Source organism: Centruroides sculpturatus, unplaced genomic scaffold (assembly GCF_000671375.1).
Source record: "Centruroides sculpturatus isolate CEXI.00-Female unplaced genomic scaffold, Cexi_2.0 scaffold231, whole genome shotgun sequence".
Classification (NCBI taxonomy): Eukaryota; Metazoa; Arthropoda; class Arachnida; order Scorpiones; family Buthidae; genus Centruroides; species Centruroides sculpturatus.
In genome coordinates, this window is record NW_019384443.1 from 282,983 (window position 1) to 309,769 (window position 26,787).

Consider the following 26,787-nt stretch of genomic DNA (forward strand, 5'->3'; position numbering starts at 1 on the left):
TACGCTTCACCCCCCTCTTTGCCTTTAAATATTTATGCCCTGCCTCCGTGATTATTCACGTGAACCCGCTCCTCACTTCGCTCGTAAAGTGGATTTTTGTGTATCTGTGGTCCTCATCCCTGCGATAGGTTAGGGGTTTAACGTTCTCGGGAGAAGATGTTTAACCCTCTTGCACCCCTTGAAATTGTTTTTATGCTAGTTAACACATGATTTGGGTTTTTGGGAGTGATTTTTAGGGAGATTTTTGGGTGGGAATTTACCTGAAATTCTGTTAAAACGGATGTAGGAACACAGAAGTAGGGTTGAAACAGAGAAACAGGTGATCAGAACACAGGTAAATGGATGAAGAATTAGTGGATGGAAAGATAAATGGATGCTTCTAGGTTAGGAAATGAAGCGGGAAAGAAGGGATGCGCTGCTGAAAACGGAAAGAAACATACGTTCCGTTGCTGTTTCTAGTGTTTATAGAAACATGTTTGTAGAAACAAGTAGAAACAACGAGAAACAACAGAAAGAATCTCTATAAATAAGAATTGTAAGGAACAAAAGGAAACAATGCTGGAAACAATACTAGAAAATATAAATTAATAGAGACACGTGTAGCGTTTCGAAAGAACGGGAACACTCAGAATTAGAAAACAATAACGTTAATTAAACACAAGAAAATCAAGTGTTTATCCGCATGGAAAACACAGGAAAGTAGTCTCGTTTTGTGTCAACAACCAACTAGAAAGCAAGTCAGACAGGAAAAAACTACAATATAAAAGTCCAGACAACCATACGAGCCATAAGAATCAAGAGGAAAAAGAAAAAAAAAAAAACACTAAGAGAATCTCGAAACCTAGATATCGTCACTCGAGCATCGCAATTATATACAGTAGTATATGTAAGAGAGAAAGAGAAAAATGATGTCTAGTGCTACAGACAGACATACCAGACTCACTTCCTCATATAGAAGAAGGAACGTTTATTGACTATCTTTAATATAGTCTGGTAGACGTCCTTTCGTTAGTGTCGGGACAGTATTCAATACATTCCATTCCACATATTCCGACCGGGTGATGCGCGTTTTATAAAGTGTCATTGCTGAAATGCAGCAATCTTCTTCTCATCAACGACATCCCCCCCTTACATATATAACAATCCTGACACAAATATAGGATAGTCCTAAACGAGAAACAGATTGAAAAAGCTCTATCTATCTTTGGCTCTCTCTCAATCCACAAACCAAGAAGATGGAGAGCAATGTGAAAATACTAAAGGAGATGTTGAATGATCCCGTTGTCTTGGTTACATGTAATTGAGTATCCAGTTTGGTGAAAGTTAATAAATATTATTATTTTCTTATATGTTAAGTGGGTTATAATGGTAAATTCGGTGTCCTGAAGTGGATCTCGTGTCCTATTTTATGTCTTCTTTGTCTGCTTCTCCCGCATCTTTTATCTCTATTTTTGGAGTGATAAATTGGAGATTAATTTTAATTTTACGATAATTTAAACGTTATTTTCCTATTTTTTCGCTCTTCATGCAAATAAACCCCGAATTTCACCCTCTTAACACCAAAATTAACCTTCTAAATAGACATTTTTACCTTATAACACCTTATTTATTTTAAACACTAGACGACAAGATGTCCTTACGATTCGTGGGTCAGGATAACCGCAGAATTCCCCAAAAAGGTAAGAAAATCATCATCATCATCATCATCATCATCATCATCATCTAAACGACGAATGATGATTAATTTACTCTACAGAAGGAAAAGAAGGGGAGAAAGAAAAGGGTGTGTTACCTGACGTGGGTAGCCAGTACGAGACAGTAGATGCTAGTTATACCTATTTAGTTATAGGAAAGGAAAGGTAAGTGACATAAACTGTAATTTAAAACAAAAAAAAAATACAGTTAACGTGCATAATTAACTATGGGTCAACGTTTTTTTTCGATGGGGATGAAGGAAACTGACGTCATCAGATGCCGAAAAATTAGTAGAGACGTTGGAACAGATGTTGAAATTGCCTCGAGGGATTTTTTCTAATGTCAAGTGAGTTTTTGGGGGGCCAATTATTTGTATTTAAGATGTCGTGACACGCTTCAGCAGGTGAGCGACCAAGCGAGGGTAGACTTACGCCCGCTTCGTCACGTTCGCTTCTTCTTACTAAACGGATGAATATAATGTTGCGGTGCTTCTTCCTTGTTATATTCCTCTCCCTCTTTCGTTGCCCCCCTTTTTACGCTGCAATTCCTCGTAATAACGAATTGCAGGAAACAAAAATCTACCCCGTCGTTTGCTTATCCGGGCGTAATGGTTGGATAATTAAAGGAGGATGTAATCGCTCCTCTTTCTCTATGCTCTTTGCTCTCTCTCTCTCTCATCCCTCTCCTCTCGGTTTTCCTCATCCTCTTCTATTTTTTTTCTTCCTGTTCTCGTGTTTGTTCGGGTGTCGGAGATGGTCCAGATGATCCGAAATTGTCACGTGACCGCGCGGATACCGGTTACGTAAACACCGATTTAAGCTCGTGTTAGCGAATCACGTGAAAATTTTTGCGTGATTTTGATTGATTACTTAAAGAGATTTGCTCGTGAGGGTGTCGATGACGTACGCGAGGTGTTTTCACGTGAGAAACGCGATCCTTCCGTGACGTGTAGCGAGGGAAAAATCTACCTCGGGACGAAGATACTCGACTTCTTTTAAGTCACGTGATCGATTATACGAGAGCGCGAGGAACGGAGGATCTAGAATTTTGGGGGTGTCTCGAGATGAGTGTAACTTGGATAAGGTGACCTTTATCCAGATTGACACACATCACGCATTCTCTACCCTCTCGTTTTCATCTTGATGATCTTTTGCCCTCCATTTTCTTTCATTCAGATGAGATACACTGCCTCCAATCTTCCTCCTCCTCCGGATGACCATCCTCAGCATCCTTAGCACTTAAAGTTATCCTCTAAAATCCGGCACAGATCACACGCGACGGTACTTTGTTCCTATAGAAGTATCGTGTGAAACACGCGCTCGAAATGTTTATTACGTGACCAATTTTCTTAAGATATTTTTACTTTTGACAGCGTGGACGACGACCAAGTGACCTTTAAGGTCAATCCTAATTCCCAAGGACTTAATGCTTCCGTAGTAGCAAATAAAGCAGGTAAGGAATGGCCGTTTCTATTCCTAATTCTTTTCATTTGTAAACTTAAAAATCGATCCTTTTTCCCCTTTGTTTCTTTCGCGATGTTCAACAACTTGTTTATTACTAACGCTCCTCTGAACACGATTGTTCGGAGGTAGAACAGGAAATTAGAAAACTTCAAGTATTATCATTACTCCTGTAGTAGCATCGACCATAGGAAACTGATATTAAATGCCTTTAATAATAATAATAAGGATAATTAAGAGATTTCTCTGCTTGCAACGTTTAAAAATTCTAAGCTATGCATGTTTTATTAATGCAGTAGCACTGTTCAACTTTCTATCTGCAGTATTATTTAGATGAATGTCGGGATTTTATGTAATTTTAACTTTTATAAATCTTAAATTGTTACTAAAGTAGCATTCTACACTTGCACCTACCGCCGCATTAATGTGCTAAACTCTTGCATAATTCTAGAAGTTAGCAGTTATTCTTCTGAGTCAGAAGCATCAGTTTATCTGTTGCTATGATTTAACGCAGTTGCTATGATTTTGCGTTAACAGATGAGGTTCTGCCAGACATTCTCCTCCTCATCCAGATGAGCTTCTGCCTCTCATTCTCCTCCTCATCCAGATGAGCTTCTGCCTCTCATTCTCCTCCTCATCCAGATGAACATCCTTGTTTCTTGCATCCCTGCAACGTGTTTATATCTACAAAAACCATTCTTCTGCATTAACAATTACAACTTTTTATGTTAAATGTTCTACTAAAGTAGCATATTTTTATGTATTAATTACTATACGTTTGTATATTCACGTGCTACTACATTGATTATACTTGTTACACAAGCACGTATTACAACACAAACATTCCTTTTCCTTCATCCGTCTACCTGGAAACATCCTTCCTAAAAGCATCATCCGTGTAAAGACATTCGAAACATGTTTATATCTACATAATCTACACAGAAAAACAATAAAATGCTTCCATATTATGAATAATACGTTTGACGTCCACCCCTATTTTTAATCTATATAACGACACATGCATTACTATTTAAGCAACTCATCTTTCCATCATACTCGTCCACCACCATTCATATTGGAAGCAGGAGAGACGGGCACGCACCCCTACTCAAAAGAATCTTATGTAGACAATACACCCACATTTATCTAACTTTGGCTGGAGGGGATACTTCTTTTCATCACGGTGGTGGCATTGTCACGTGATTCTCCAATCGAAGGGAGGTGGGGGGAAAACTTGTATAAAACTCATCCCAAAGGGGACGATTCTTCCATTACCGTGTAGCATCACCAAACACCTAACCTGTGTCTTTGGGTGAGGGAACAAGAAAATTCTCCATTCATCCCTCTGATGTTTGTCGGTATCTTCGACTGGATACAAGAGTTGAGTAAACATTACAAGATTTCGCAAGTGCTCCTTGTTTACTGCCTCAATGGAGCAATTCCCCTCGTGCATCATACCTCTATAGAAACATGGGATGAAAAGTATGAGTTAATTTTCCGGTATCCACTCTTTTTTTCTCTCCTTTCCTCCATCTCTTTTTCCTTCTTCTTGTTCTTCTTCTCCTCCTCCTCCTCCTCCTCCTCTTCTTCTTCTTCCTTCTCCTTCTCCCTTTCCCCCTTCTATGTCATCAAGAAAAATAGTGGAATCGGCTTTCTTTTCAATTTGACAAATTTGCAATCTGAAAGATGATAGTTTTAAAGTTTTCTTCAGAATCAACTTTTATCTCTCTAGTGGTATTACTCTACACGTATCGATGCTGATGATATTTACATTCGGATAATGCCTAACTCTCTCTAACAGTCGACTTTGTTTATAAAATCACTCACACAGAATATACAATATGTTTCATCTGATACAATTTTATCATCATCTATACGGAATATTACGAAGTTAATTATCATATCATCCTTTAATTATCATCACCAGATGCTGCGAAGTTATCTTCATCTATTCTTCAAGATTCTCTTCCTTGTATCTTAGATTCTCCTATACACATGTGTACATTTTGTGGATGATATTTTTCAGAATGTTCCTTGTTATCATCAAATTTATAAATCATCATCTTCATCATCTTATCACCAATTATAAATTAGAAGGATGCTGTAGAGTTAGCTTCCTTTATTAGGACGTTATTGTATACTTTATCAAGATACTCATCTTCATATCTGCATTATCTGGATGATATAATTATTATCGTAGATGATAACAGAATATTCGTTCAATCGTTCTTGTATGCACCATCATAGATATTGTGTGATAAAACTCGTAAACATGATGATTTTATCTTCTGTTTGATGATGCTTACTGTTGATTCAATCATTATCCTGATATTAGAGTAAGAAATCTTTCTAACTTATGTATTTATTATAGAAGATGATCCAAGATTATCATCGTTTATATAAAAATACTCATACTCATTATAACGACAATATGGTTATCATCAATATACAGAAAGCACTTTATCTTCTGTACGTTATAAAGATGCTACAACACCGTGGTATTTGTTCTTATCCAGGTTATCCTTAATGAAGGAAATGGAGAAATGATTTTAAGATCTTATGATGCTCTTCATCTGCATCTGAAGATGCTGCAAGACGATTAGCATCACTATACAGATTTTTATCCAGGTTATCCTTCAATAAGGAGGATGGAGACGAAGATGAATATAAGCTGAATTTTCCTGATTATAAATGATTTTAAGAGCTTGGAATAAAGCTCTTCTTTATCAGCATCGTCTTCATATTCTATACCGTTTATCCAACAGGATTAAGATGAAGAAGATGAAGAGTACCATCTTTCCATGCTAGATTTTCTTATTTTTAAGTCTTTATAAGTATGTTACGCTGCTGTAGAAGCAGGGTTGAATGTTACTGAAGTAGCATCTCCATTCTTGTTTTCTCTAGTCGAGGAGAAACGTTAGCCCAATTAACCTTTTTTAAATCTTAATTACTTATAGAAAAACTGTAATCCTCACTACTTTTTAAAAAAGAAAAAAAGATGGAGGAAAGTAAGCTGTTAGTTTGGCATTAAACTAAGATTAAGAAGGATGTTATATTTTTGAATTTGTGACATTGTTATCGAAAAACAATTATACTAATGACTAAGAGAAAATGTTTGAAGAAGGATGTTGGAACGGAAGGATATTCTTTCATTATTAATCCATCGAAAAGTTTAGGATAAAAACATGTAACTTAATTTATAAACGGATGAAGAATCTCGGCATCTTCAAAAGGTAAAAGGTCACCTTAATCAATGTCTCTAACAGATTCGTGATTGCATCCTTCCTATGTTTATAAAAGTGATGCTTTTCTCTATGTTAATCATCAATTGTAATATTAGAAATTAGGATTTTTCTTTGTCTGGGGAGAATTTTGGTGATTATTTTGTTAAATAAATTGTTCAAATGGTTCCTAGGATCATTAAGGTGTTGAAACTAGGATGATTACCTTAGGTTAGTCTACTAACTTAGGCTGATTATCTTAGGAATCTATAGTGTTATCTGCTACATAATGTTAAGTTTCTAGTGAATAGTGCTTTCTAGACTTAGGATAAGAATGAATAAACTTATATAAGGTGTTATATTCATTATACAATGCTGGTTTTCTAGTTTATAGGGCTAGAAAGTAGCTAGGTATGAGGTGTCATACCATATAATGCTAATTTTTCAGTCGTGCTAGATTATCTAGAAGGTAGATCATTATCAGATAGAAACAGTGATGTAGACAGAGAGCATCGTGAAATTATCTTTCACTGTACAAGGATCGTTTATTAGCAAGATGTTAGTAAATGAATGTTTAACAATCACATGATGTAAATTAAAATGATTAGTTATCATAAGATGCTATATATTAAGGAAATTATAATCACAAGATACTTAAAACTGAGTGATTATCTGTCAAACAATGATGCAATACTTTAGTATATCAACAGAGATCATCAATTTATATACCGCATCCCAAAGATGCTAACATTTTAAGGAAAATCAACAACAATCTCTGGATTAAAAAATCGCAAATGTGATGATAATTTAAGCAAATAATACGCGTCACAGAAGCTATAAAGAATGATAGAAAGCATATTTATTCATTGACAAAAGCAGAAACAATTCAATTGTTAGGATAGAAAACGATCGAAAAGACTTTCCTGTAGAGAGAGAGGAGAAACAAAAATAGTTCCTCGGGGGTTACTTTTTAATTTTATTTTATTTTATTTTTCTTCTCCTCTTTTTTTTTCTTGTTGGGATGAAGACAAATCCCGGTTTTCTCATCTGGACAGGATTGCACATTTGTCGAAAAGTTGAAGATGCATCGTTGGTGAGAAGGAGGAGGAAGAGTTTCGACAAGTCAGATGCTGACAAGATTTCGATCGGTAGTTTAAAGGACACACACACACAACACACGCACGCACACACAGACACACACATGTTGCGTGATACATGTCAATTTTATAAGGGTACTATAGTGTTTTTTCCTCCCTTTTTGATTGCCTCGTCTTTCTAAATTCTTTACTTTAAACTCATCAGCTTTTAATATCTATAAAATACTTTTAAAATTTGATCTTTTTACTGTTGTTTACGCTTTAAAATCTGGATATTTTTAATTAAAACACTTTTAAAATATTATATTTCGCTTAAATTTTTATTCTTTAAGTTATTCTAACATGCAGAAAGATAAGTTTAAGATGCTAAAGAGCTCGTCGTGTTATGCAAGTGAAAGAAGTTTTATTTAAAAATATATAAAAATATTTATAGATTAAACTTTATAATTAAGTGATAAAGTTAGAAAAGCTAATAAAAAAAACGTCACAGAGTTAAAAATTTTAGTTAAAATAACCAAAAACTTAGTTACTTTTGCTATGTAAACTTGGTTAAGGATGCTAATAAAGATGCTGCAGATGAAGATGCAAGAGAAAATGGAAAAACTTTCTAAGATATTTAAAAGCATTTTACACAGTTACTTACACATAAATTTGTAAATTTTAATGCTTAGAAGTATCGTTAATTAGCTGGAATTTATCATTGTAACTGATATGGAAGCGAATTGCAACAATAGAAATGTGATTATTAAATCTATTTAGGAAAGTGAAAGAGAAATGGAAAGTTAATGGTTACAACAATTGGAATATGATTAATTTAACAATAGAAATATGATTAATAAACAAATTAAAACCGAAATAGAAACGCATCCTTTACAACAATAGAAATATGATTAATAAATTTGGTAAAGATAAAGTTGTTGATTGAAACTTCTCCTCAATACACCACTAAATTTTAAAAATTAATTAATTAAATGGCGAATTTATTGAAATAAAATTAATTTAAAAAAAGAAATGGAAATTATGTAATAATAGTATTTAAAAATTAATAAATTAATAATTAAAAAAAAACATTAAAAGTCTATAGAGTTAGTATGTGCAGCATCCTTCAATAAGTGATGAAAAGGAGCAATGATTTAATTCCTATTAAAAATGGATAAAGATTCTTAAAAATTAGAAGAATTAGCTTCAAAATATAATTTAAATATATAAAATTATAAGTTATATCCGTACCGGAGCTTCAATTTAAAGAGAAGATGCGAATCACAAGGTCTTCTCCAAAAAATTGGAGGAAGAATAATAATAAAAAAAATTCTATAACAATTTACAAAATTTGATCGAAATAAAACGGCATTCAATGAGAAAATTCCTTATTAAATCTCTTTCCCATCCAAAGCGTCAACGTTGATTTACGAGCATCGAATTAGCAAAGCGGATAAAACTAATAATTAGCAATTTCATTCTCATTGTTTAGCAAATCTTTCTTAACACATATTCTTGGAGGTTGAGTCACCAGACAACCCCATGTCTCTGGCATTTTAACCATCTTTTACATTTGTTCAAACTTGTCATCTGACCGACAAAGACGTCACACAGTCTCGTTAGGGTACCTGGTGCAGAATTTTAATACCCTATAATTTTCTTCAGTTCGTTTAGATTGGAAATGGGAGGGTTAGAGAGATTTTCTTCTTGTTTTCTCCAATTAGTTGGTCGGATTTTAATTAGCTGCTTCGACTCTGATGAAAAGGGATGAAGTTTCTGAAGAACGCATTAAGGGATTACTAAGCTTTTTACCCCCCCTCCTCGAAACCTTCTACTTTTACATCGATATTTTCATATAGTAGGATATATAATTTCGCGTAACAATCTGGAAAAATGTCCCTATTTCCTACCCCCCTTCTTCAATAATTACTTTCTTCCTTGTTCTTCTACCGAAGACGATGAAGTTTATTTTTTTTTCTGCTGCTGATGGGGGTTGTTATTATTTATTTATTTTTTCTAATCGAAATCCTTCCCTCCTGATGAAAATGTCGTCACGAAATGTGGAAAAACGTCGAGTTTTTATAATAAAATCGTGTTTTTAATAGTTTATAAGTAAGGTGAGTAGGTGTAGAATTAATTAATGAATTGTTTTTGCAGAGGAACTTAGCGAACAACTGAAGTCTGCCGTTGGTATCGAGATACAAGGAGCGGGAATTGGAGATAAGGTAAGTGCACGATCGCATCTCTTGGGATGAGTGATGATGCTGCTGAGTATTTTCGTATATGAAATCAAGGATGAATTTCCTTCTTTTATAGACATTAAGCTTGAATTAATGGCTTAGTTATATAAAATTCGTGATACTTTGTTAGAATTCTATACCTCTTATGTTTATATACAGTTACGTAAATATACTCTAATGTGTCATTTATGTTCAAAAAAAAAAATTAATATATACTTCTTTAACAGCTGTATAAATGCATAGATACAGTACCCCTTTTAACGGCACGAATAATAAATAGCTATGTTTTACCCCTTTAACCTAATCTACCTATATACCCCCTATTATTTATGTATACTCTTTAACTTAATCTACATATATTACCTTTATCTGTACATAACTCTGTATGAATACCATATAACGTAATCTATCCTCTTTATCTATATAAACAACCCTCTATATAACGGTTATAGATGCATTATATTTAATTTTACACCCCCTTTAATAATTATAGATAAAGAGAAATCGTTTTACAACCGCTTTAACAAGTTCATTTTATGTTTTTAATGCTGTTACTTTAAATTAAAGCATTATATAATTAATATATTCAATGAATAATGTTACTGATTATATTCTCTAATACAGAAGTCATTCTTAAAGTGTAATTAATTATTTAAAAAAATTAATTTAAAATTATTATAATTATATATCGCGATGAGTCGTTGATGACAATGAATTTTATCATGATAAATTTAATTTAACAATAGAAAAATGATGATAATTAATTATAGAAAAGGTGGAATTTCTTTAATTATATTGATTTATAATATATATATATATGTGTGTATATTTTTTAAAAGAAAATGGATGTTTCAACTGTACTTCACTCATCACTAAAATTGATTTTTTTTCCCTGCGAATCGTTGAAATTGATTGTTTTCTGTGCATTGTTGAAACTGATTTGTTTCTTTGTATTGTTGTAAAAATACAAAAAAAAACAATAATAAATCAATTTTTAAAAAACGCAAAAGAAAAAAGTCAGTTTACATTGTTGTAACTAACTTTATAAAAATTAAATTTGAATTGTTATAACTGATTATTTTTGTTTTTTAAAATTGAATTTTATTATTTGTGTATTTTTTTGAAACTGGTTTTTTTTCTGCACGTTGTTAAAATTGACACATTTTTTTTTCTTTTGCATTGTTGAAATCGATTGTTAAAATTGACTTTTTTTGTTTTTACTGAACATTGTTGTTGTAATTGACGTTTTTGTTTTGCGTTTTTAAAATTGAATTTTTATTGTTGTAACTGATTATTTTTTTTAATTGTAATTTTTCGTGTATTTTTGTAACTGATCTATTTTCTTTTCATTGTTAAAATTGACATTTTTTGTGTAATTTTTTTTTTAAATTAAAGCCGAATTTTTTCTGCTTGTGCTTAAAATTTAATTTGTTTTCTGTATATTTTCGAATTTAATTTTTGTCTTGAAACCGAATTTTCTTTATTTATTAACTTTTTCTAAGCATTATCGAACTTAATTCGCTACTAAATATAATTTTTCTATAGTAAAACTGATATTTTTTTTTTGCATTTTTGACTAATTTTGGTTGAAATGTTTAATTCTATTTGTAATTTTTGCATCGCTTTAATAACGTTTTTCTAGATTTTACCGAGAAACTCGAAGCTAACTTTTGAAAAGTGTTTTATGTCGTAACCACTTATAAAAATTAGCAATAGTTAATTTTCAAAATAGACTTATATAAAAGAAAATTATTTCATGACTTACAGATAAGTCTATAATATCAAAATATAATCAAAATTTCTCAATTTAACCTTATATTATTTTAGAAAAAAATTAGAATAATCGGTTTACTAAGGATTTCATAGTCTCTAGAGGAGATATTTTTTTTAAAAAATTTAACGACAAATCTTACTCGGAACTTATGTTTAAACGATTCAAATCTCCTAGAAATTAATTATTTCCGNACATTTTTTTTCATTGTTGAAAAATCTTTATATATATTATATTATGGTTGAAAATTTGCAATTTCCAACATTCTACTCTCCATCTAGAAAATCCTCTAGAGAGAGATTTTCCTGCGATCTCAAAAGTCTGAGTAATGAAGGGTTGCTATAGCAACCTGTTGATTAATCCCCTGCAAAGGTCTATGGTGGGTGCGGTAATAATTATTGCATAATGAAGATTCCTCTTCTATTTCTATGGATTGTTACTTATATTCCCTTCGGTGGATCGTGTTACGTAGTGCATAATCAGGTAATTCAAAGCTATATCTTTTGCTATTGCTCTACGGTTGTATCCCTGTGGAGTTTAGGTTTCAACAGATCCCCACTTTCCATCGTTTAAGTAGGTTTTAATTGCTGTTCCACTCCGGAAAGATCCTCTGGGGGTATATCGTTGTCATGGTGAACTTCTTTTGGTCTTCTCTCCCTCTTCTCTCTCTCATTTTTTTCTTTCCTTCTATCCTATATGTTATTGTTTTCTTTATATTATTTAATTATTTGGAGTATTATACTTACCCCATTGACCTTATTGAGTTGTACTGTACCTCAACTCTTTATATTATTGTTTTCAATCTAGCGTAACGTCGTCTACTGCTGCTTCAATTATCTTTCGCCATTTAATTGCGATTTTCTTGTTGTAAAATTATTATTATCTTCATCGTTATTATGAGAAACAATTGCAAAATATTACACTTTAATTTAATTTAAATATTTTAAGTCTTTCTCCTCCAATTAATCGATAGTTTAATGTTAGACATTTTTTTTAATATTTGAAAATTAAATGCGTATTGTAAAGTAATGAATAATAACGTAACAAATTCAAGAAAGTAACGAAACAATAAAGAGAGATAAACGTAACATACTTAACACAACAATAAATGTAAACGTAACAATTAACTCAACAATAAATTTAAATTAATAAACGTAACACGTGCAACATAATACAAAGTGTGAAAAGCTTAACTTTACGCGCTTTAACGTAACAATTAACTTAATATTGCCAATGTAACATCGTAACACTCAACAACAAACTTATAAACAGATAAAATTAATTTTTAATAAAATAAATAAATAAATAAGAAGAAAAATTTTCAGTGGATCACTTAGTATAGTACTTCACTCGTATTTTTTTCAACGGAGACCACTCGTTAGGACTGACCAATGGTCCACCATAACGACGTCATACCGAGACTGAAACTTGGATTTACTACGTCATAATTCTTCACGTTAGTCTTCTAACTATGACTTGTACTAAAGACACGCTCGTATTCATCATCTCTGTATACAACTCTGATTGAATGCGACATTTGTCCTTTCGACACTTCCTTATTATATAGACTACTTATGGGGCAGAAATCGTAAATTCTTACTTCTATTAACTTATTGCTTCCTTTGGAAAAGAATCATTTTCGTTTTTACAACCTTTCAAAATTTCTTAAAATTATAAATTCAATTTTTAGTGTTTTTTTTGTTTTTTTGTTTTCGTATTGTTGAAATTGACTTTTATTTTTTTTAATAATTAACTATTTTTGGTTTATTTTTGTGTAAATTGACTTTAGGCGTTTTTAATTGTTGAAACTGGCATTTTTACATTTTTTTTTCATTGTTGAAATGGATTTATTTGCGTTTTTTCACTCTTGAAACTGGCATTTTTACATTTTTTTTCATTGTTGAAATAGATTTATTTGCGTTTTTTCATTGTTGAAATTGATTTTTGTGTTTTTTATATTGTCTATAGTGTTTAAATCGAGTTTTCTGTATTTTTATATTACCATTATTTTAAACAGCGCATAAATTTATTCTTTGTTACAAAATATTTTCTTCTGTATTTTTATTGTTTAAAATGCTTTTTTTTGTATTAAAAAACTGACATTTCGAGTTTTTATGCTATCAGTTCGAACTTTTAAAATTGGGTTTTTGTATGGTTAAAATTAAATTATTTTACGCTTGCATTTTTTAAATTCAGTTTTTAATGCTTTCCAATATTATTAAAACGAATTATTTAGTTTATTATTTATTTTTTTACGTTATTGCAACTAATTTCTTATTGCTTTCCGCCATATTAATATTTAGCTTTTAGTTCTTTCTATATTATTAAAACCTAATCTTTTAGAGCCTTACACATTACTGAGACTAATTTTTCTCCTTACAGTAACATTTATTGTTTCTACCTTCTGTAGTGCTTTCCGCATTATTGAAACGAATTGTTTTAATGAATGTTACATTATTAAATCTCGTTTTACTTCCCCGTCTGTTATATATATATAACAGAGGGAAAGTGTGAGGATCGGTCAGAAAATGACCCTCGAACATTTTTACATTTCTGGACTCAGGGGGATTTCTGTATAAAGTGTTGTTACTGTTTGTGTGAGAGGCACGATTTTGTTCACCCAGTTTAAAAGGTAAATAGTTCCTGTATTTTTTATGGAAAATCTCTGAAATTTTAAAGGTAGGTTTGTGTATTAGGGTGGTTTAAGTTTGTTTGTTTCAGTTATGGCAACGTAACACTTTGGCGACCTGCCTAGGGGGGATGCCTTTTTAAAGGGAACTGGTCCCTATTTAGGCGTTACAGACGTGGAAAAAACCCGGAAAACTGTATGTGGCCAGCTCGTCCGAGCGAGGCGCGAACTCACGACCGAACTCCCAGTGTTCAGGGTACGAAGAACCGTTTGGCCATTGGTGGGCACAGGGTGGTTAAAGGTCACGTAGGTGGAAGAATAGAGAAAGATCGCATCTCGAGTCGGAATTAATGAAGAATTTACTCATTATTATTTACAACTTTTTATAAAAACTCGTCTCTACTCCCAAAATTAAACTTTCTGATATTTTGTAATAATTAATAATACAAAAAGCTTTTAAAATAAGATTTTTACATTTTAATATTTTTTCCTGGAAAGTCACGCAACTAGTTGCTGGAATTATTTTTATTTTGTACTTTTCGAATTGTTGAAACCAATTTTTTTCTTGAATATTGTTGAAAACGACATTTTTTCTTGAAACTGATTCTTTTTTTACTGTTGTTTTAAAAAATGTAGAAATTTACACATTATTAAAATTGTATTTTTCAATTTTTATTAAAGAAACAAAATATTTAAACAAAGAAAACGTAATAATATCTGTATTGTTTAACTAGAAATTCATGTTACAAGAAACTAAACAACAGAATTAAACTTATTTTTACACACATACAAAACAAAATCAATTGTTAACTGAACCTCTTCATTATATTATTTAATTGAATCTATAAACAATTTATTGTATAATCTAGCACGATTCTAAAATTATATTTTCTTCTCCTAGATTATGTTTTATAATAATAATAATAATAATAAACATTGTTTTACGTAAAGATAAGAAAATAATTCCTAGAATATCATATACCATAAGTAATATCAAGAGAACACAACAGTATCTTGTCAATCATTAAAATTCTAAATTGAGTTACGAGAAAAATAATTAAAATGTAACAAAAGACAAAAATACACCACGAATTCGATGATTGTGCAATATAAAAAGTACAGACAAACACACGTTCATTATCTTATACAGAAATTTGATATCTTCTGTACGAACTTTAAGAGGAACAATAACTTACTGTTACCTTTTATATTTTTTTATTTTATATATATATATATATATGCAGAGACTTGGAATTTTTACTTTGAAGTTTTATAAACTTTTTGCTATATTTTATCTTATTTTTTCTTAAGAAAGTGAAGTGTAATGTGTCACAGTTAACCGTGACTTTATGTATATAAATATTAAAAGCGTGTCCTGTAGAAACGAAAGAAAGATAATTCTAACAATGGCGATCACCCCACTTCACTTAATTAACTCATCCCTGTGGGGATGATCTAACTCCTCTTGTTTATCTCCCGAATGGAATCCTATCTTTCTGTTTACTCGTGTTATTTCTCATTTATTATCGTCCTGTTTCTCTTAACGCCAAACACTTCTTCTTCTTCTTCTTCTTCTTCTTAATTACTTCCTACCGCACGATTCTGCACCCGAAAACATAAATTTTTTATCGATGTAACACACAAAAATACTTGATTTTTTATGTATTCATCAGCTAAATATTCATACGTGATCGATTGTTAATGAGAAAACTTTACTTACGATTCGCGTAGAGATCATCTTAAATAACGTTCGAGTCACAAAGTCGCGGTTTTTCTATTATCCTTTATGACTTAATATAGTTATTTACGTGTAAATTGTTTCGATAACTTGAAAATTCTCTATAATATATTGTCAAAATTGTGTTGTTTTTACAACAAAAAAACAAGGCTTGTAAAATACCGATACCAAGATCACACCTTCATAAGTTCGTTTATAATTAAATTATCCTTAAGGATAGAATCNAAAAAAAAAAATTGTAGATTTCTAAATTCTCACTGTCTGTCTGTATGTATGTCTTTCCTTAATCTAGAGAAAGAAAGCAGAGATTAAATGTGGAAATCTTAAGGCAGGAGGCTCAGATTAACTATACATAAACTTCTTTTTTTAACGGGAAAAGTATGATGTACAGGGGCAAGACACTATTAAAATCGAGTGCATATATTATGCTTTCGATTTTAATAGTATCTTGCCTCTATATATCATAGTAGTGTTTTATTAATATATAAAAAAGATTAATATGAAAAAAGGAAGGGAAATAAATATGCAGTAGTAGTAGTAGTATGCTTAGGGGTGATGTTGGTTTTGAACCACACTCTTCCCTTTGTGGTATGCTTAATTTTCTTCATTCTGTTTGTAATTTTTACATCATCATCATCCTCCCAGATTATCCCAGAGCAAAATCTTAGTTAAGCCACTGATACACAATCCAAAATAATAGTTTTGAAAATAAACCCATCATTAACTTAATTTCTTTCACTAATTTGCATTTTGAATTTTTTCAATTTGTAATTTTAAAAAAATAAATAAATAACAAAATTGATTAATTTTTCCCCTAATGTGTTTTTTGCAATTGTTATCTATTCCATTTTTGAAATAGACGAAATTATATTATTGTATTTTTAATCAATTTAAATAATCTATTTCTGTAAATGATTATTTTCTGGAGAAAAATGTCAGTTTAAACAATTAATTATTGAAATTGATTGGTTTTGAACACCTGCTCTTTAAAAAAAATGCAAATATATCAATTTCAACAATGAGTTTCTTTTTTTAAATTGATATTTATTTGTGATTTTTTAAAAATTATTTTAATTATTGAAACGGATTTATTAAAAATTATATTCTGCTTTATTGAATTACAGGCATCGTATTTATGATAATTTATTAATTATTTTGTACGTATACGCGTATTATTTGCTGTATAAAATTTTCGAAAATTTCTAACTTTATTGCTCTATACTATTTCTTATATTGCTAACAATTTTCATTATTAGATATTATAATATATTTGAGAAGTACACACATCTAGAGATTGCTATTGTCATTTTCACTAATTTTAATATGTCTGGAGTGACGTGATTGATAGAAAGGGAGAAGAATTGGTTATTATTTCATAACGTGGGAATTTTTCTTAAGAATTAATATATTATCTTACAGATATTTACAGGTATTAAAATTTTAAGCATTTTTAACGCTTTTGCAATTATTAGAAGCTATAGATGTTACGCATCATTACTTATGCCCTTAAGTTACTAATGTGATGTAGAGAGATGGTAAGAGATGATTTTGTAATAGACAAATCAAATAAATATCTTTAACTCGTGTTCGTATCGGTGTGAATGACGTTAATAAGCTTCAGATTTGTAAACTGTACTTGTAGGTACACTGACAAAGACGAGGGTACGTTGTCTCTCTGGTATGGTGATTTTAGCTTTTACCAACGAAGATACCCGCTCCGTACAGTTAAATTGTACAGATTCCAATACTCCAATAAGGTTTATACATAACTCAATATCCTACAGGCTTTAAGCAGCGATTCCTGTATAGGTTTCCCTCATCATTCCCAATGGTCCATCATTCGTTCCCTTTCAGGAAAATCGTATTAGTTAGCCAATGATTAATAATACCAAATCTCTTTCTGCAACAAAGCTTTGGCGGCATTCTATTGGTCTCCCTGACAACTGCGTCCAGAACACGCACTTCGATAATCCGCTTTACTCAGAACGTCGTCGTGATGCTAAAGGAAAAATACCATTTCCAACCCCCCCCGCTCCAGTCTCTCCTAATACATGCGCAATTTCGAAATGCCTTTTACCATTAAAGTTAATTACAAGCGCACTCTAAGCCATCTCTAACGGTAGTTGGTTAAGCTATCTTGACACATTGCTCCTCTTGCTTGTCGCTTTGTTATCCAGTGCAAACGTTACTCGAGGTATTAGCAATGGAGGCGACTTGAATGTGGAGCCAGAAACTCGAAACGAGGAATCGAGAAATGTTTGCTACTCGATGGAAACTAAGATGTTGCCGTTTGACAGAAGGGATTTAAATGAGGGTGCACAGGTGACAAATCGTAGTAAAATGTCAGATTACTGTCCGACCGGCAAGGTCTGTGTTCAGAGAAATCGATGTTTATTGTTTGTACGTACTCTTTACATAGTTTTGCCAATAGTGTATTGGCTAATTAACGAGTTTTTATCGGTTTTCTATGTAGGATGTTTCATTTTCGTGTAGTAAATTAACTTTTTCTTTTAGTGTAGTACCTTGTTTCCTATCTGGGCGGCAATCAATTCATAGTTTTAGTATGTTTCCTCCGTTAATCTACTCCAGTTTTGTGCTGTTTGTCACATTTTCCTTTGTTTAACTAGTTTATTTTGTTTCCTAGTAGTGTTTTCGGGGTTAATAATACACCCAAAATACTACTGATTAGTAGAAAACATTGCTAATTAAACAAATTAGTTTCCACTTTCAGACTTTCTACTCTTAATAAGTTATTTACTTCCATTTTATTACATGTTTTTCTAGTGTTTGAGTCGAACTATAATTACCATTTATAGATTTAATTATTATCAGAAGTTTACCTCTAAAAGTAGATTGACGATTAAATGTTAATACTACTCAAAAATTGTATTTTCGATGTTTTTTTTTAATTCTATAAAAACTTATCCCCGTTATCCTCTAACGTTCTAGTGTTTTTTTTTCTTCTTTCATAATATTCATTAACCTCTATTATCACTTTATTCTTTCGCTTTAGTAATAGTAGTTAGTCACCATTCGAAGATTACCTTAAAGTAATTTTTCGTTAATGACAAGTAAAGATTATCAGATTACATTTATACGAGACGTAATCGGATGATGATTACTTTTAATCTCTTATTTTTCATTCAGCATCCGAGATAATCAGATGTAAAAGTTTCGAATGATGCGGAATATTTTCATAATTTTCAAAATAATTTATTCAGTTAAATGTAAATTTCTCTTCGGATAAATTTTCTGATTATCTTTCGATTAAATTATAATAATTATATTTAATTATCTTTACATTGTGATGATAGAAAGATATTTCCACGGAGACGTGGAAAATAATGAGTGATGATGTGGAGGATAATATGAAGATTCCATCTCCACATTATCCTCCGCATCTCTGAGTTATCTTAATGAATTGTCTATAGAAACTACTAATTTTTTTAAGGGCTAATACATTGAATTTTAATCTGATTATCTTAATTTATTCAATCATCATTACTTTTATATATTAATTATCTTCTGTTATTTATAAAGGAAAAAAAAAAATCTTAACACCTCCAACAGGATGATGAGATTATCTTCCAGTTGCTTTATCCACAAACGAGATTACTCGAGTTTATTTAAACAATTTAAAATTTAATTATATCTAAATTATCTGAAAATAATCTTATTATCTTTGTTTATGGAAAGATAATCCCCTTTTTCTTGTGGTTTATCTTCTGATAAGATTAAGCGAAAGAAAAAAGAAAAAATTTAAGAGAGGAGAAAATTTATCTTGAATTATACCCCAAGATGATTGAGATTCTCTTGATTATCTTCTAGAATTATCTTGATTATTTGTTGATATATATGATAAAATCATCGATAATAACCTTATGATCTATCTCACCGTTTTACTCTGAGAATTAAGATTATTATCAAGAGTTTATCCTGATTATCCAGTTAACAACATCTTACTGCTACTGTAATTCTAGAGTTTTTATAGAATTAATACAAGAAAAATGTAATTCTAAATTTCGAATTTATGTGAAAATATTAACGTTCTCTTGTTAATTACCTTCGTTACGAATCGTCTTCGTTCTAGAATTTAATTAGAAACTTCGAAGGATTTAAATGGATTTTAATTCCAGATTTTTAACTAGAATATTTTGTCTGTTAAAATACAGTTTTAACAAGGATGTGTAATTGTTTTATATTCTAGAAAACTGAATTTATCTAGAATATTTTATCGCTAAAGTCTTTAGTCCTAGTTTAACTTGAAATTTCATCTTCAGGTTTTATAATTCTGGATATAACTAGAATGTTATAAATGTATATTTTATAATTCCAGATTTATTTCGTGATTCTATAATTGAGGATTTTCGCTCTAGAAGCTGTAATTCCAAATTTAATTGGAATATTTTAAACTCCGTACTCTAATTCCTGATTTAGAAATAACGCTTTAACTCTCTCTATATATATATAATTCTAGATTTCTCTATAATGTTTGAAGCTTTTAAAATGTTCTAAATATATCCAAAATTTCTATATTAACTCTAGAATATTTGTAATTCCGAATATAATGGTTTTTATATTATAACTATATAGATTCTAAAAACTATGGATTTATCTATAATACGTGAATATAAACTGTGATTCTAGACTTAACTAGAATATTTTAGTTATAGATTCAGATTCTAGAATCCTGGATTTAATTAGAATATGTTAATTGTAAATTTACAACTTCGTATATAAAAGGCATTTTAACTCAAATTAAAGAAATCCGAATTTATCTACAATATTATTTGAGTTAAAAATACGGAATTCTAAAAGTTTATATTCAAATATTCTAGATAAATCCAAGATTCTGGCATTTGTATAGCTAATATACACCAGTTAAGTATAGAATTGAAGATAAACCAGAATATGTTATTTTTCTATCTTAAGATTCTGTAATTCCAAGGGTTAACTGCGTATTGTAGCTACTCTAGAATTCTAGAATAATAAATTTAGCTACAAAGTTTTAATTCTAGATTTACCTTCAGACCTAAACGGGGCTGTTTTACTCTAGATTTTATGACTCTTTCTTTAATATTCTAACTCAAACGTCCAAAATTTCAGACTTGAAAAACAGTTCTAGTTAATTCTAGATTATAAAAAATCTACAATATTTTAGTTAATTCTATATTATAGAATATTTTCTATATTTTTCTCCATGGTGGTTTGCTACTCGATGGAAACTAAGATGTTGCCGTTTGACAGAAGGGATTTAAATGAGGGTGCACAGGTGACAAATCGTAGTAAAATGTCAGATTACTGTCCGACCGGCAAGGTCTGTGTTCAGAGAAATCGATGTTTATTGTTTGTACGTACTCTTTACANTGAACTAATTTAATTGAAATCTATTCAATTACATATTTTATCGTTAATCAATTAAGTAATGTTAAATTTCAAATACGCTTATTAAAAACGTAACTTATCATCAAGACAAAAACACTTCTACAAACGGATTTAACATTTACAAAATTTATTATTTTTTTCTATGAAACGCTATATTAAATTCACATGAAAATGAATTTACGCAAGTATTCGCCTAAATTATATAATAAAATGTAAGTTAGTACTTCGAAGTTGAATTTGTAGTACTGTATAAGTTATCTTAAAATAATAAATAAGAATTAATTCAGGAAACACGTAAATTTGTTATAATTGTAAATTTTTTAAATTGGGTTTAAATGTATTCAATTGGGTATTTTAATTTTTAATTATCGACAATTAATTAAGTAACGGTGAACTTCAAATATGCATATTAGTTTTGATGAATTAGTTGAATGTGTACAAAAGTCAGGAAACACGTAAATTTATTATAATTGTAAATTTTTTGAATTGGGTTTAAATGTATTCAATTGGGTATTTTAATTTTTAATTATCGACAATTAATTAAGTAACGGTTAACTTCAAATATGCTTATTAGTTTTGATGAAATAGTTGAATGTGTACAAAAGTGAGAACAAAAACAATTATATAATGAAAAACATTTAATTACAGTTATATTTGAATAACAAATAAAAATTCTATGAAGTGTATGAATTATTATTCAAAACTTCTACTGAATTAGTTTTAGTTCTATAAAACAAAAAAACATAAATAGTGAAATAAAATGTCTAGAAACAGGATATTGTAATTAATTCTAGAATATTTTTTTTTCTATATTTTTCTCCATGGTGTAAAGTTTTTTGTATTAATTTTTATACACCCGACTGGAGATTTTATCATTTAGATATGGCCGAATCGACGATGATAACGGCGGAAAGAGTTATCAATTATCAAATAGCTAGTGAGATAACGATCAATTTGAATTCTATATGATGATAACTCGGTCCTATATGGCCTATATACACTAGAATAAATCCTTCTAGATAAGAATTATTCGTAGATAATTGGAGTGGAATGGGCCATACGACTGTTTAATAGTTTCTAGTGTTCAGGGATAATTGTCACTGTTAATTTAAATTACTCGAATGATTTGTAAGTAATTATCATATGATATTTGAATATTTTCCTATAATTGTCGTCCAATATATATATATTTAAAACCCGTCGGAATATCAATTTTATAGTTGTTATTAACGATTCTCTTCGTTGTAATTTAATGTGTGACGTTAGTATTCGAGTAGTTTCAATTAATTAATAGGATCCTCGCCGATTGTAAAGTTTTATCTACAATTTTTTTTTACTTCTATATAATCGAAAATACGTTAAATTTTTAAATATTTGGGCCTATAATAATAATAATTTCCCTAAATTTTTGAATGTCGAACACGGAGTCATGTGACTAGTCTGTATTATGCCTTTTAAATCGTATTGACTTAGGTTATTGGCTAATGAGTGTCACGTGGTTCGATTTTTTTTTTGTTGTTAGATATTTACGAAAGATTATTGGTTTCTGCTTATCACGTGATTCGTTCGGAATCGTTCTGAAGCGCTATTCATGAAAATAAACCACGTGATTTTATAAATTTAAATAAATGTTAACGCTAATTGGTTAATTTTTTTTCTTTTTAAATTTAAATTTAAAATTTCGAATCGTTTTCGGAAATTCTGGTTAAAATTTAAAAATTATTCGAGCGTTAGAATTATTGGCCGATTTCAGATGACGTCGTTCGAATTTTGAACTATGCAAAACGATAATTGGACGATAATTTATTACGTAAAAATAAAAAAATTGCATTACATTTATTGACGGACAGTCATTCACGTGACCGGAATTAAATTAAGCCATTGGTCGAAGCACGCGCGTGACTTTAAAATTCAAATAAATATCGAACGCTTATTGGAGGATATATGTAACAAGGTAATTTAAAATTGAATGGAGACTAATTGGCTTACAAAGGGGTTAAAATGATGTTTTAACATAGCTGCAACGTTTATTTTTGAAAGTTTATGACGTCGGTTTTTTAGTTTTTACACGCGGGGAGTGGTTCACGTGACTTCGCACGTAATCATTTCGGGGGTGTAGCAATGGCATTTGTACTGTACCTGAGACAACGTCTGGCAAGACGTAGATGACAATGGCAGTTTTAAATTAAATTTTACCTAGAATTGTCGACAATGTAATTGTAAATTAGCAATTTAAAACGAACAGCCATGTAATTCACTTAAGTTAGAGGCGATTGCAAATAACTGGTCAATGATGTGACAGCATTCATTCTGGTCTCTCTCTCTCTCTCTCATACTGACTCTCTCTCTCTCTCGCTCTCCTCTTCTCGTTGTAACGGAAACGTGATTTGGATTCCTGAACTTCTCTTGCATTTATTACACTAGTTACATCGTTAGGAGTAACGACAAGAAGAAGAAAAAGCTCAAATCATCGTCTCTTAGTGAAGTCCGCGAGTCCCTTTCTGCATACAGTCTCTGATTTGCAACACTAATGTACAGTACAGTACCTTGTTGGAGTGCACCGTACGGCTGCTGGAAGCTCCAAAACCCCCGCAGTAACGCTGCTGAACACCTTAGAAACGTATTAAATGGCGACAACTTCCGTTTCTCGTCGGTAACGTCGATGTTCCGCAGCTACAACTCCGTTTAAACGGGGTTGTACTGTACTGTACAGTACCTTTATCAGTGTTTCTTGGGCGTTGTGTGCTTAAATTTAGAGAATATCGTGTTATGTTTCATTATGGGAATAATATTTCTCGCCCTTATATTCTCGATGATCAGCAGATACGTTTGAAGAACAGTAACAATAAACATGCTAATGATCAACGGTCCTACCACAGCATAAACAGGAACACTATACTCCTGGTTTTTGCTTATCTTATCAGGAGCATCCTGTTTATACAGGAACACGATGTGCCTGATAAGGTGATAAACAGGAAATGATGCTCCTGATAACATCATAAACAGGAAATGATGCTCCTGATAACATCATAAACAGGAACGTGATGTTCCTGGTAAACAGGAGCACTATTATCAAGTGCATTCCTTGTTTCTCTTCAGACATTTGTGTACCGATAACAGTTGATTTGTATTTACATTGCTTTTCAAATCATTGATGTTCCTGTTTATCAGGAGCATCACCTTCCTGTTAAATGATGAAGAGTATGCATAACTCCTTTAGGAACACAAAAGAAACAGTAAAATCAACAATAAAGTTTTTTCAGAAGATTCAGGTTATGTAAAATTTCCTTAAAAATCCCCAAAATTTACCTTAAAAGGCCCCTAACTGTTTATGATGGGATTCGAGTATTTTAGGAAAATAATTATGAAAGCAGAAGCTTAAGATGTCTTCTCACGAAAGAGACAAGAGAAAAAACATATTTAAAAAGACGTAGAGAGAGAGAGAGAGAGAGAGACACGCTACCTTGTTCCAATGTGACTAACCTCTTGTGACGTGTTCTACTTGACGTATGACGTATCTGTAGCTAAAGGAAGAAGATAGGAAAGCAGTCAAATACAGGAAGTTTATTGAGTGGATGAATCCATTTGTACTGTACATAGCATGACTTCAAGCTATTGTGAAGATAGAAATATAGGTTATACACTAATATAACAATAAAACTCTCTGTTGTTTTCATTATTATGTCTCTGAATCATGCATCTTTGAAGCTTTAGAACTCTTAAAACACGTTCAAATTACCTTTCCTCCTTCTCTCCAATTTGTATGTAGCTTGATTTCATACTGTTTTGAAGACAAAAATCTAACTTTATATACTAATATAACAATAAAAATTAATTGTCTGCTTGATATTTTAACAATTGTGCTTCTGAATCATGCATTTTTTGTACTTCAAACCCTTAAAAACCCATTCAAAATCCTTCTCTTTCAGTTGTATGTATACTACACAGGATGATTTCATGTCTCTTCGAAGATGCAGATTAAGTTTATGTACAAATAAAACAATATAAATCGCTTCATTTCTTAATGTTTTATGAATTATACCTACTAATAATGCTGTAGTATCTTTAAAACTAGCCCTTTTCCATCTCTAAGGAACAGTACAAAGTATACTTAATTGTTGCAGACTTCAAGATGGATTTTCAATATATTATTTTAAAATAAATATATTTAAAACTGTAACAACCGAATTGACTAGAGACTAGGAACGAATGTATTCGTTTTTTTCTTTAAATTCCCTTTTCTTTTACATATATATATATGTAATATTCTCAGATTAATTAGAAATCGTTTAATTTTCTTCTATAAGTCGGTTCCCTGTGATGTTCTTCCTGCTCCTCCTCAGAGACTTGGATCTGTAGAGGAAATTCGTTTCTAGAAGTAATATTAAAAACATATATAATATTTATATCCAATTAAAATGTTTATACTTCATTTACGTCAGTTATGTTATGCATTAATGCACTTTACGACGAGTTATGGTGATGAGGGAGATGATAAGATGGAGAAAAAAAAGATGTTGGTTCTGTTTGCAAGAATCCCATGAGAATTATTGGTTTCTTTCGCTTAAATTTCTAATTTTTTTCTTTACTTTCTATTAAAAATTATAATTTATAGTTCATTTTTCTATATTTCTGAAGCGTGGGAGCGATTTTAAACTCTCTCGTAACGTCTAAAGATGGATTCCATCCTCATCTGGATAAGTGATGCTCGTTGCGCCTCTCGTAATTAAACGTTTTAATTAAAAATTATGCAATTTTATTTTGATTTATCTTTTAAAAAAGATTAAAATTAAATCGTTATTACGTTAATTTTTCAGATTTAATTTGAAATTTTAAAAAGAATTCGCATGATTAAACGTTTTGGAGAGAGTTAGTTGTTGCATCTGGCGCAACAAGCGTCACATCATCTGTTTATATCAGCGATTATTTAAATAAAAGCCCAGTTTTCTCGTTCATAAACATAACACGGATGTAGGAATAACGTTTTTCTTGCTTGTATCATAGAAATTTTTAATGTAAATATTACATTTATTGGAGAAATAAGCGTTACTGAATCATGGTGGATCGGTTTTAAAACCTTTTAAAACTATGCATTTACATAAAGAAATAATAACATTTTTCTTACAGATGCTTATTGCGCCTTTCTTGATTGATATATATTTTATATGTAAACGTTATTTTGTTTAACGTGATTAGAATTCTGTTACGAGAAAATCAATGTAAATGGCCTGCAGTTTTCGTGCTAGATGCGCCTTTGTGATACTTCTATGAAGAAATTGGTGATTTTCTTCGAACGTACGTAATTTTCAGAGGTGATCAGAGAAAATTTAAAGATTGTGTGAGTCATTTTAAGCACTAAATATATTTAAAACTTTGTAATTTTATCTTTAAAACATCCTCAATAGTAGCAAGATGCTCAAGAGGAGATAAACAACGAAACTTGTTGCATCAAGCTTCTTAACGCTTTCAAACTCTTAAAGAAAGGACTTATAATTAACTACTAACCTCATTTAAGTCCTAAATTAACTAAAATTTGCAATTTTCATCCAATTATCATAAAAAAAAAATCAGC

The 26,787-nt window shown here is 30.8% G+C and overlaps 1 protein-coding gene across 1 annotated transcript in view; it reads left to right on the forward strand.

Annotated features, from left to right (window-relative positions):
* LOC111620229 (receptor-type tyrosine-protein phosphatase N2-like) overlaps positions 1-26,787 on the forward strand; it is a 135,663-nt gene that overhangs the window by 29,748 nt on the left and 79,128 nt on the right. The window contains exons 9-13 of the mRNA XM_023362130.1: positions 1,623-1,679; positions 1,757-1,859; positions 1,955-2,041; positions 3,068-3,147; positions 9,610-9,677. Of these exons, the coding sequence (XP_023217898.1) occupies positions 1,623-1,679; positions 1,757-1,859; positions 1,955-2,041; positions 3,068-3,147; positions 9,610-9,677 (395 nt within the window). The remainder of the gene's footprint in view (positions 1-1,622; positions 1,680-1,756; positions 1,860-1,954; positions 2,042-3,067; positions 3,148-9,609; positions 9,678-26,787) is intronic.